The 13,751-nt window shown below is 36.5% G+C and overlaps 1 protein-coding gene across 2 annotated transcripts in view; it reads right to left on the bottom strand.

The window, feature by feature from the left end:
- The window catches only part of GPSM1 (G protein signaling modulator 1), a 2,081,362-nt gene that overhangs the window by 578,641 nt on the left and 1,488,970 nt on the right, over positions 1-13,751 (bottom strand). The window contains exon 11 of one of the 2 annotated variants that reach the window (XM_044058046.1): positions 885-1,064. The exons of the other annotated variant lie outside the window; for it this stretch is intronic. Coding sequence (XP_043913981.1) covers positions 885-1,064 — 180 coding nt within the window. The remainder of the gene's footprint in view (positions 1-884; positions 1,065-13,751) is intronic. 2 annotated transcript variants of the gene reach the window in all.

The following is a 13,751-nucleotide window of genomic DNA, read 5'->3' as shown; positions in this document are numbered from 1 at the left end:
TTCCAAGAAATGCTGCATTATGAAGTGGTATTACAGTTGCTTGTCTGACTTATAACCTTACCTTAAAGACACATCCTACTCCCCATATTGCAATACCTTCTATTAGCGATAGAGATTTATCAAACATATTTCAAATAGCCACAAATAGAAATTTAATTTACAGAAAGGCCTACGTTTTTAAATATCACATTAAACATTTTAAATTATTGTCCACATGCAAGAACAAAGATATGGTAGTTTTTGTATTATTCCTTACAACCTTATTCCCATTGCAGAATTACTAGTTCCCCCAGATACTGCCAGATCATCAATATTATCATGTCTGAAATGGTCGGTACACTATTTCTCTTGTCCTTTAGTTCTCTCCTAGTCTACTACAAATTGTTTCATGGGTCATTTCCTGGACACTGAGGAGAGGAACTGTTTAATCAAAGAAATCATTTATTTATTTATTTATTTATTTATGTTTTACTTTTTGGATATTTTCAAATGTTTAAATAAAAAATACTTTTTATATCCTTTTTGAAGTTTAGAACCAGTAGTATTATGTACTACATATGGTAGTTAATACTACACTCAAAAGAGCTTTAATGTTTCTTTCTGCCTATGGTACTAGATATCAACCGTACTTCTTGCAAAAAAAGTATAGTGCAGAGTCATTTCTTTCAGGATAGTGCTGGCTTAGTTTCTAGCATAAGCCAACCAAAGGGTTAAAAAACAAGGTTATTTAATATTTTTAAGAGGTAAAAGGAATCATAACAATTTATCACAAACTGTTATATTAAGGTGCAATTACCTCTGGAAAAATAAGAAGAAAGAAAAATACTAACTTCATTTTCCTGACTCTAGATTTCACCTTTATTTAGTTGAAAAACATTCCTTACCGATTGAGTGACTTGCACTCTCACATCATTGGAATCCACTGATGATGTCCTGTAGCTATGTGGAGTCCTTCCTGAACTATTCAGAGTGTCTTGAAAGTTCTTCCCTCTTACTGATGAAGAAATAAACTCTTTTCCTGCATTCTTCAGATTTGTCAAATGATTGGCATCTCCGTTTTGTTCCTTAGAAGAAGATTTGATAAAAAATCAGTCACAACCAATAAGTGCTACTTTTAGTTAACTGCCCATGTTTCTTTAATTTCTGAATAGTTCTAAGCCCATTATGGCAACATAAAGCTCTACAATCTCCACTTAATATCATACTGAAAATGACTTTTCAGGCATTACTGGGTTGACTTACAAGCATTCAGATATGTGCAGAAATCATTTTGGCATATAAAACACAAATACAAACAACTGCAGCAACAGATAGCCACCCGTGAGCTATTAATAACAGCATAGACTTGGGAATGTTACTCAGCCATATCAACATCATATCTAAAGCAGGTATAGGCAACAGGACCAATACTTCATACTGGAATGGATTATACAGTATTTAATGGTCTTTCTCCTAGTTTTCTTGCCTGAAATAGATGCATTCAGAGTACACAAACAAACGTTAAATTATTCCTTGCAATGTCGACATATCCCTACTTATAACGAATGGTAGTCAGATGTTTATAATAACAATGTATCTCCAGAAGTATAGGATGCCTGTGCTGATGTCATGTAGATAAATAACATCTTAATTAAAACAAACGTGTGTGTGTGTGTGTACCATCCAAATGACTATGACTCAGAAATTTATTTCTAATGAGAGGGTAGTCATTTACTCCTACCTCCCAAACCACAGAGCCTGTTCCCTGTACTTCCAAACTTATTGCAATCATCTTCAAGGATTCTGCAGCTTGCGGGAAAATAAATTACTCCATACAGTAGCCACTGTCAATAAATACAAGGTTGATCAAGTGTGCATTAATGTAAACTACTGAACTGGTAATTAACAATCTCCTGATCATGTGGCTAGTTCATCCAATGACATTCCTCTCTCCATAGCAGATGGTACCGATATAAGCAAAGCTTCTCCTTATCATTCTTTGAGCATCATAACTCATGTTGGCTAAAATGTCTTTGAATATGCCATCAACAGTTGTCCTCATAACCTTTCATACTTTTGAAGAAACACTACAAAAATTCAAAACATCCAAAAGTTCCTTTAACAGAATTGCTGACTTTTAAAGAGCCGTTGATGCCACAATTGTCACTCCAAAAGATGGAAACTTCTTTCTATCGTATAAAATGATTTGTACAAGGAAAACAATGGTTGAACCTTTTTTGGTATTTAAATGAAATAAACAGGCACGTCCAGTCATGGAAAGCCTGTAAAGCTTAAATAGTTAACTCTCTGCTCTATTAACAAATTTTTATTACTTACAAATAAGTCAAATAATGTTGCAGGAGACTCGATCTACACCCAATACATTGCTAAACTCTGGAATAGTATACCCACACAAATAAAACACCCCAACAAACTCAGTAGTTTTAAACCACTGCTTAAACAACAGCTTAACCAATCCTGGTCCCACACATGCTCATCACAAGGTTAAGACTCTGTGTTCACCAAACGATACTCTCCAAATACTTTCCTGAAACAGAATACTCCCATTCTCTCACTGAAATGACAAAATAATTTTTATACGTAACCGCTGCTTAATCAACTAAGTTGCATGTTGGCTTTCTCTTTAATAACTTCCACCTCTGTAAAATCTTAGACTGTATAAATGTTACTACTGATTGCATATAAACAAATAGAAATTTAACTACTGTGTAACTGGAACCTAGTATAATACAATGTAAGCAAATGGAGCTTTTCTCCCTGGCCTCTGCTGAAAATGGGTATTACCCAGCTGGAATTTCTCATTAAACAAAGACAAATAAATAAATAGTTACTATAGAAGTTAGGCTGTTTTCTGTCCACATAAAATGACAAATTAATTTCTGTATGTAAATGTCTGTACTTCCAAAATATTTTGACATATCCTATTGAAATTCCATGAATCAAAGTCTGGAAGATTTAGGACTTTTGCCTGGAAGTGTTAGCATAAGTATTTTTATACTCCAAGCAGACTCCAAAGAATTCTTCCTCAGGTACATTAAAAATGTTGACAGTGTGACAGGGAAGAAAGAAGTTATCGGGAACATGTTGTTTGTGAGTGTAATGACTTGGCAGACTTTAAAAATTCCTTGCAGACTATTCTGTCAGAAATACTGGGAGAGCAAAATGATGCTGTGACTATGTCAGGTAATGCCAGCTATGCCAGAAGTATGGCAGTGGATGTGCAACACATGCCAGCATAGCTAGCTGAAGTTTTGTAAAGAATTATATGTCATTTGTATATCAAACTGATTTGTACAGACACTTCTGTTGGAAAATGTATTTGTAAAGCTGCTCATGTTAGAAATGTACCAAACGTGTGTCCTGCTGGACAGAAAAAGAAATATACATTTATACCAGACTGTACTGTTGTAACTGAAGAAATATATACATGTTAACAGAGGAAACTGGAAGAGAAGAGGTTAATCTCAGTCCAGCTAATGTTGAAAAATAGTGTGAAATTAAATTACTTACTCTAGGCCATACAGATTGTATCTTACAGTTCTCATTGCAGCCAGAGACAAAATGTCTGTGAAAACAAGTACTAGGAAACCTTCTGTATTGTCTTTAGCAGTGAACTAATTGCTACTCTGGAAGGGTAGAAGTTTGAAATTGTTTTATGACTTCCAGAATCTGCAACAGATCTTAGCTAAGCTCTGTGTATGTGTATTATTGATACATATGTGTGAAATTATGGGTCAGTTGCTAGGATAGTGGGTAGTATGAGAACCAGAAGTCAGGTGACCAGATGTTTGTGATGTCATTCTGTAATCCAGGGCAAAAATTATGTTTTAATACTAGATGAGACTGAAGTCTCAGAGCACTCTGTTTTTGGAACTTGACAAAGAAGGACCCCTTACCCACTTCATCTTGCCTTGCTTTAGTTAGTAACCAAGGAATAATATTTCTTTAAATCAGTCAGGAAAATATAGTGAGGTTACTTAAGTACTGTTTTTTTTTTATAAATGTGTGAATTGATTCATCTGTGAATATGCCCTGTGATTGAAACTCTGGTGTTTATTGTAGGTTCATAGATTAGTACTAGGCTAACTGCCATTGTCGGCCATTTTAAGATTAGCCAATTGCCCCATGGAAGAATCAAACCCTGTACCTTGTGTTTGTAAGTTAAACACCTTAACCGTTATACCAACCTCCCACTAATGTAAACAGACATTGAGTATTTTCATGTTCTTTTATTATTTATTATTAAACATATTGAAACTTTTCATTATTTCTGGTCGTTTACAGAAGGATTTAACCTTTGAGAGTACTTATATTTATTTGGTGACACTGTGGCCACTTCCAGAAGCCTTACTACATTGGTCAAACACTACCATTTGTATTAGTATTAATTTCATTCAGTATACTTGGGTACCCTTGTAAGAGCCTTAGAGTAACTGGCTTTGGAGTGTCTGGTGGCAGTAACTGTCTTATAGTCAGGGCAGAGGGGCATAGCTTTTAAATCTGTGCTAGCCTTTCCCAGGTGTGTGTGTGTGTGTGTGTGTGTGTGTGTGTGTGTGTGTGTGTGTGTGTATGAAGATCAAATCTCAAAGAATGTGTGTGTTAACTACTTGGAACAGGGGCATACAGCACTAGTTTCACAGACAGGGTGTTGGAGGACTTGGCTTCTTGGCTTGGACACTCAGCTGAGGACTCAGCTCTTTAGCTGTGCTGGTTGTGAGTCTTATTGGGGGCCTGGAGAGAGAGAGGGGAAAACCCAGACCTCTGACTAAGTGTGTTCCCTGTGTGCTGTTTATGGAAATTGTCCTTCCACAAAACTTGATGACAGTGCAAAAGTATAGTCAGGGGGTGCTGACCATTTATGGGCTTTCTAGGAGACCGGTTTGTCATTATGGTCTTGATTTTGCCCCTCATATCACTGGTGCCATTCCAGTATTTTGATGGTCTGAGTAATAGTTCTGCTTGGCCAATGTAATCTGTTTGTATTTACTTATCTTGTAATGGCAGAGGCTTCTGTTTTACATTCATCCAAAGAATTTAATTTTCTAGGCAACATCTTGCTTAGTGATTAATTTTCTGGCCCTGGGCTTTATCCATGGTAATGCTTTTGATTTCTGAAAAGAATGGTTGTGTCTAACAGCCACAATAATTCATTTGTTAGGAAACCTGTACCCATATTAATGTTGGTAGGTTAAACAGTGCTGACCAATCACTTGCAGTTATCTTCTTTGCTACAGCATCTAGTGGAAGGTCCTTTAGGTTTCAGATACATATGTAGATCATTTCTGGTCAGAGGAGGAGCTTACTTCCAGCAGGTGAAAGCTGGTGGGTGACTGGTAAAATTATTTGTTAAGAGTAATAGATAATGTAAACTGAGCTTCGGTCTTTGTCAGTATGCATTCTAGTATGTGGCAACCCTGGGTACTCTCACACTTGGCTCTATTGAGGGATTGCTTGTATTGCACAGCTATATAGCAACTCATGCTGTTGTTACACTGTTGAGTATTACAAGAAAGGGGAATGTAGCTTGCTCATCCAGTGACCAGAGCCACTCCCCAATTTGCTGCCCCTTATCTCCAAGTGAGGAGAAAAAATGACTGCAGGTACTGCAATTACACCCTCAACAACTCACACCTGGGGTGGTTGCCCCCCTTTGCCCCACACTAGTTATACTTCTGACAGGAAATGTTGATATGTCCCAGCAGTATGGATTTAGCAGGATCTTTTTTACTTAAGATAGTATATTGCCTAGAGTTTTTTCTTCTCTATTAGGTTTTAAACAGATTGTTTCAAACTTAAGTATATTCTAGGAGTATACTACTTCAGCTTATATTAATTACATAAAGGAATGCTCCACAAACACAAGCTACACAATTGATTTTTTTGTTGTAGTGAGGAAAGCACTCTTGCACCCCAGCACCCCTTTACTATACTCACTTAGAGGTTACTGCAACCTGCAACTCAGATAAAGAACAACAATTACAAAAAAAAAAAAAAAATAGCTTGCACTTTCTTCTAGGCACCACAACCTCCTGGAGAAAGAATAATCTATATAGATTAAGGTAAAATACAATGAAAAGAATCTGACAAACTACAGCAGAGTACTCAATATCAGCAAACTAAAAAAAAAAGCCCATCTCCTTTGAGTACAAAGAAGAAGATATTCTTTGGCCACCATTTACAGAACAACTACCGTTATCACTGTCTTACCAACTTAAGGTGGCTATGATTCTTCTTCTTCTTCTCCTTTCAGCTGCTCCTGTGGGTTGCCATAGCAGATCACTGGTCCGCAGAATGAGTGGCAGTAGAGTTTTTTTTACAGTGTTGAGTTGCCAGCCCAGCATCCAACCTTCCCCAGAAGGCACACACACACACCTAGGGCCAATTTAGAATGCCCAATCCACATACAGCATGTCTTGGGAATATGGGAGGAAACTGGAGCACTGGAGGAAACCCATGCAAACACAGGGAGGACATGCAGACTCCGCATAGAAGGCACCCTAGCCAAGAATCAAACCGGAGAACCTCTTGTTGTGAGGTGACAATCCTAACTTCTGCACTACTGTGCTGCCCAAACTTCTATTTTTGAAGCAAATAAGGTAATTACCTGGACAGCACCTCCAGTTGTTGTGCTACCTGCACAATTTGTGTGTGTGTGTTTTCTGAATGAATGATTTGAACCCAGTTTCTTATACTAAGATGTGTTGATATAAAGTGCACAGCAATCAGTTCGTTGCTCAGGATGGACTGACCCTTTTGTGATAGTGTCTTGCATAGATGGCCAAAATTGCTTTCTATTTCACTTGAGCAAAGTAGTTCCACAATCGTGTAATACCATTCTTTTGAAAACCACTTTGAGACTTACATGTGACAGGTTTATTGCCATAACTGCAATTTTTATCCAGCAACCTAAAGGGTTAAGTTCTTGTGTTAAACAGCAATGTTCAATTTAATTGTGAAAGGTTGTTCAGAGGGATTTTTCTTAGTACACAGTTTCTTGAAATGTGCATTAAGAGTTAATGATTATACCTTAGAGAATGTATTGTTCTGTTTACTTCCTAGAAGACATCTGGCTGAGGTGTTAGGATTAATTAAGTTATTTATTTAACTTCCCAGACCAAGTCGCGATGGTGCAGCGGTAGCGTTGTTTCCTCACAGCAAGAGGTTCTCCCGTTTGATTTTCGGCTGGCATGCCTTCTGTGTGGAGTCTGCATGTCCACCCCGCGGTTGAGTGGTGGTCGAAAGACATGCGTGAATGGGCGTGCCTTCATTGAAGGTTGGGCTGGCACCTCGGCACTGTAAAAATCTACTGCCAATCATTAGCGGACTGGAGTTCCGCTGTGGCGACCCCTAAAAGAAGAACAACATTTAACTTCCCAGACCATGAGGGTTTTTCAGAAAGTTATATATGTTTTAAGTGCATTTATTGATGTTAAAATATGGTGGCTGGGAGTTTAAATGCCACTTTGCAAATATCAGAGGATAATCTAACACTTGCTGACTTTGATAATTTATTTATAGAGTGTCAGACATACATGTCTATTAATAATCCATTACTTCAGCCTGCAGATACATACATACAAATATTTCAAGCATGGGCAATAATGCTCTTCTAGCATGCCCATCTACCAAAACATTTGTTTACTTAAGTGTGCAGGCTGTTTTTAAAAATACCTAAACTAGTATTTCCTCTAATGTAATTTGGTAGTCTATTTCATGTATCAGTTGCTCTATCAGAGAGCCAATTAGCACACTTCTTATTCCTATAGAATCTTCTACATAGGTTGTCTGATGATTCTCTGCTACTTTTTGATAACCCCAAGCATTCAGAGGTAGTTGCCTCTAAATGCCCCATATACCTGAATAAGGTTTCCTCTAAAATATCTGTATGAGACACTGTACAAGTTCAGATATTTTAGTCTTTCATAATAACTCAAATTGTCACATCCATGGATGCCTTTAGTATATTTCTGCTGTACTCTTTCCAGTTTACTCATGCTTGTTTTCTTGCAAGTTTTCCATACTGCTATGCCATACTTAAGTTTGGGTTTAATATAACTAACAAACAATGACCTCATCATTTCTAATTTTCTAGACATTTTAAATCTTTTTATACAACTTACAGCTCGATGACCATCATTAACCAATTGGTTGATATAATTAGAAAAACTCAAAGCTGGATCTACCCATATACCCAGGTCCTTAAATGAATATACAGTTTCAATCAACATGTGCTGTATTAAGTAAGTATTCACCTTTCAGTTTATGTCTCCCAAATCCCATATGCTTAGTTTTTGATCTATTTATCAGCATATTATTTTTCTTTGCCCAAAAGGTCAATTTAGCCAAGTTCTTTTACAGACATACCCTATCTGCAACACATGTAATCAGTTTACCCATTTTCAAGTCATCAGCATGCAGACTGTAGAACACCTCAGATAAAAAGATAGATCTGAAAGATGCAATATAAACAAGTATGGGTCTAGCATAGAGCACTGTGGGACACCCTGATTGCAACCTTGAATTTCACCTGTCAAATTGATACTTGCCATGTCCTATTTGTAAAACATGCAGCTAACCATGTTATCAAGAGTACATCAATACGTAATTGTTCTACTTTATTGATCAGTGTTTTGTCTGTGTCCCTATCAAATGATAAAGTTAAATCTATATAAATTAAATCATAGCACAATTTTTCTTTTATAGCAATTATATTATTATATAACATGTTGCAGGTGGCAATAGATCTATTTTTCAGCACACAATGCTGACATATGGTTTCAAGTCCCACACTTTCCATTTCTAATAACAATTTATCCAATATAACCTTCTCCATTATTTTTCCACAACATAAAAGTAAACTTATGGGTCTGTATGACTCTGGGTTTGTCCTACTTCCCTTTTCCTTAAACACAGGTTTAACAAGTACATGTCTTCAGTGATTAGAAATCTCACCATATTTATACAACATAATAAATGACAGATACAATGGTACTGTAAGATCATGAAAAGTGTTCTCAGGTCATTATTACTAATTCAATATTGTTCAATAGGTTTTGACTGATCTTTGATGACAATAGACACTTCCTTTCTTAAATGTGTTTTACTCTTTGACTAAGAATTATTTATCTCATCAGTTCAGCAATTAATATATGTAATGACAATTCTCCGAGCTCTGCCAATTATACAAGTGCAGTCATCATCAGTAAGTCTAGATTTACTACTAATAATAGTTAGCAAATCATTCACCTTTTGACATGAGGAATATAGATTGCCAGTGTTATTAAGTGTTACTTTTAAACATACATAGCATTTAGTGCACTGCAAAAGATACTTGTGCTTTAGTTAATCATTAATGGCATACTCATTTAAGGAATTAATTTTCAGCTGCAAATGAATAAAGAATGCTAAAAGAAAATGATAATCAAGATCAGTTACCACAGAATTTGGAGAGATCACACAAACAATATGCAGCTAAATATTAAATTGAGTAGAATAAAACTGTTGCTCTGACCATACCAATTATGAAAATCACACAAAAGTTTGAATTCCACTGCATCACCAACAAATGTGTACAGTAGCTTCTGCTCAATATTGCTCACTGTCTCACCCATTTTTAACAGTAAAGATCAATAAATTACAAGTACAGGATTATTTAGATAAGCTCTGAATTGTCCTCTCTGCAGTCTGTTTGAATTTATAGTTGACTAGAACCCGTGAGATGACTAGACTTACCCTATCTAAAACCTATTTCTTTCTTACAACAAACTGAAAATTGAGGTAATACAACAAAATATAAATTTGCTAGCTATCCTTTTCTTCATATTAACAGCAAAAAACAGTGGTAAAAATACAATATAAATCAAAATACATCTTCTCTTACCAGACAAATGCATAATTAATCACAAACCAACACAAGATGGTTTACATAAGCCCTAGGTGGTAGTAATACAGTGGAAATGCAGTCTAAAATTAAGTTATTATTTTTACAAAAAAAATAACTGAAAGTTTATTATGATACATTGACATTGCACCAATATTTTGAAAATGCAATTAGTCCTGACAGGACTAAGTTTTGACAAACACCTAACCTATTCATTTACAGCTGAAGACTCTGATTTGTGGGAGCGATAGCAAAATGTTGGCTTAAACTGTAGCAGAGAATGGTTAAAGATTCTGATGCAGTATGCTGAGTGAAAGCACATGATAATGGAGTCTGGGATAACTTTCCTAGATTTAGAGTAGGAAAGTGAGTTGCATTCTGACTTTTATAACACTAAACTGAAAAAGATATATGAATCATGTTGGGCTTTTGAAAAAAAAACAATTACTCTTGCCAGGAAGATAAAGAAACTGGATATGGACTATAATGATTTTACTAACTGTGAAGATATTATATACTGTTATCTGTGCTAGCATGACTGTCTGACGTTTTGTAAATACTTGTAAATAATAACTGAAAATTACTCTGTGTCATATATGCCAGCATGACTAGCTATAATTTTGTAAATAAGTGTATGGTATGTTTTTTTATTCTTACTTTGATTTAGGTGAGATGTTTGAATCAAACAGTGTCCATCTGGTTGACCAAACGTACATGTTTTTTTAAAAAAGAATTCTGAATGTAGGTTATGCCAGTCAGCTGATCTAGATGTGATGTCATCATGTGCCATAGCTGAGAGGAATAGAATCTTCACATCAGCTGTTTTGTTACTGTTTAGAGTCTGATATAAGAGACTAGAATTCTCATAACAGTTTTCTGTGACTTTAAAAATAAATCTGCTACAAAAGCAGGTTCTGAGTCTTTAAAGTAGCAGTTGTTGTAGTTTTTCAGTTGTCAGTTGTTTTTTTTTCCATCAGCTGTTTTTTCCAGATCAGCAGTTATCAATCAGTTTGTTTTCCAGAGCTGTTCGGCAGTAATAGTAAGAGTTGTTATTCCAGTCATGGAGGACCAGACAACAGTCTGAAGAGTGGGCATAAATTCTTATCTTGTCTGGCAGAAGTAAGAGTATCATCTTGCCTTGCTGAGTTAATTAGAGTAGACAAGGACAGTTAATAATTAGAGTTTTTTTTCTGCAATCAGTGTGAAATCTATCCTACAGTGTTATTTGGGTCTACTTTAGAAGACGAATGTTTGAAATATCTAGCGCTCACATGAGCGAATATTTCAAACCTTGATATTGCTATTTCTTTTACACTACAGTGTGGATCAGAATATTTGTCCTTTCCTCACTGTAGTGCAATCTCAGAGTTGTAATATATATTTAGCGGGAGGTGTGTGGGGGGGTGCAGCTCCCCACATTAGCAATTTACAGTTTTGGAATATTTGCTCATATGAGCGTTTGAGACATTGATCTTTTGTTTTTCTGAGATAGACCCTGTTATTTTCATAATTCCTGTGTGTGAAACCCTGTGATTTGTTGGAATCAGTTATTCAGTGTATACATGTTTTAAATAATTGTATTTATTATTAAATATTTTACTATCTTTTATTGTGGCTGGTTATTTAGAAAGTACTTTTAGTAACCTGAGTGTGTTTATGCTTATTGTGATAACACCAGGACCACTCCAAAAAACCTTGCTGCTTGGATTATATGCTACCATTTATATCAATATTTATTTTACCCAATGCAATTGAACACCCCTTTTGAAGTATATTGTGGTATTTGCTGGTGGCAGCTGTTACCTTGTCATAAGGGAAAGAGGACATAACAGTTAAATCTGTGCCAGTATTTCCCAGGTGTGTTTGTATGTGCGATAATCAAAAAAAACTGAGTGAGTCAGATACCTAGAAGTGGGACACAGTGCTCTGCAGTGGTTAGTGTGAAGACTCATTTGGGGATCTGGAGTGAAACATATAGTCCAGTCCCATGTTTGGAGCCTGTTCCCAATGTACTGTTAGGGGAAACTGTGTGTTCTATCCCTGCTCCCTTGCCAGAGACAGTGGTGAGGACTGAGGCTTCTTAGATACTTCTCTGTGTTTAAGTGGGGTTGTCACATTATTTGGTGCCAGTGGTGTGGGATTTTAATTGAGCATTAGTAGCCTGTGGGTAGTTGTCACTAAGGTGTGCACTCTCGACAGCCACAAGATAAACATGCAGAGTTTCATTTTACAACAGTTCTAATTATGTTTTAGTTAGTTTAGTCAGAGACAGCAGGTAAAGCACCTTATCTTCAGAAGACTTAAAATTTAATTTGGAGTTAAGAAGACTTGAACTGGAAGCTCTATATGCCAACTCTGTTGGCAAAACTTGGAATTCTCTTCCTGCTAATCTTACATCTGAACTCTCTTTACCTCAATTCAAGAAAAGTCTGATTCAGTACTTTAAAAAAACGATGGCTATGTCCTTGTCCTAATCCAGACTAACTCTAACCATCACTCATGTGCACATGGAAGTCTTCTGCCTACACTTTATTGTTTCTTAATTTATAAATCCTATGATCTCCTTGGATTCAATACCAGGTCAGCCTACTAGGCATTCAATACCCAATCATTCTTAAAAACACAGTCTAGAATTTTCCATCTGAGTAAAAATGTAATAATTTGTTTGTGTATCTGTTTCTGTGTTTGTTTACATCTGTGCAAAAATCCTTTTATTTATGTTTTACTTTGTGTTTTAAACTGTAAAAATGTAACAGTTTATTGAATGTCTTTTTGGAGCTTTTCTCCCCAGGCCTCGGATGAAAATGGACATGTATCCAGTTGGAATATCCTGGTAAACAAATGTAAAATAAATAAATAAATAAGATGAAAGCAAAGGATTATATCCAACTCACCAGGAACCAGTTGGCCAAGGTGTACAAAGCCAAAGGACTGGTGGATGCCAACCTGACCAAGGAAGCAATGATCTCAGCCTTAGTTGCAGCCACAGAGCAGACCACCAGCTCAGAGAATGTCCAGTTTGTTGTTGGGGATAAGCAGCCTTCCAAGACAAGACAGTGCATCTTATCTTCAGAGGACTTAAAATTTAATTTGGAGTTAAGGAGACTCGAACTGGAAGCTGAGAAGAGAGAGAAGCAGCGTCAGCATGGAAATAAACTGGAAATCAACTGTTTGGAGATGAAAGCTGAAGTAAATAACAGGCAGTGATGTATGGAGGCTGAGGAGAAGAAGCAGCAGCATCAGTACGAAAAGGAGCTTCTAACTCTTCAACAAGGTCATGGAGGTATTGGGGAAGGGAATGACCGAACCCCAGAAGCCATAAAACTCAGTAAACTGTTTCCTCAGTACAGGGAGTGAGATGACTTTGTTAGTTCTATTTATATATTTGAGAGGGTATGTAACCAATATAATGTTGACCAAGGGCTCTGGGTACGGGTCTTGACCCCTTACTCCTTGGTAGAGCTGTTAATGCAATTGCTAAACTGTCTGATATTGATTGTTTGAGTTACAATTGTCTAAAACAATGTTTAGTGGATTGTTTTAAATTAACACCTGAAATATTTAGAAAAATGTTTTGTGAACAGATGCAAAGCAGCTAAAAGTGTATGTGATTACATTGCTGATTTAAGTACTGGCTTTCACAGGTGGGTGAGTGAGTGTCAGGTCACCACTTTTGAAGGACTGGCAGACCTTTTGGTGAGGGAACAAACTCTCAGCACTTTTCCTGAAGACATAACAATCTGCTTGGCAGACCAAGAGTGTAACTCTGCATATGAGTTGGGGAGAAAAGAGGATATCTGTTTGCCAAATAGGACTCCACTGCATAAGAAAGGGATAACCAGTGCTGCACATGGACATAAGGGAACTCATG

The sequence above is a fragment of the Protopterus annectens genome, chromosome 16.part0, assembly GCF_019279795.1.
Source record: "Protopterus annectens isolate FY-2018-M chromosome 16.part0, PAN1.0, whole genome shotgun sequence".
Lineage (NCBI taxonomy): Eukaryota > Metazoa > Chordata > Ceratodontiformes > Protopteridae > Protopterus > Protopterus annectens.
The sequence above is the reverse complement of the archived record's forward strand: the minus strand, read 5'-3'. Positions and strand labels throughout refer to the sequence as shown.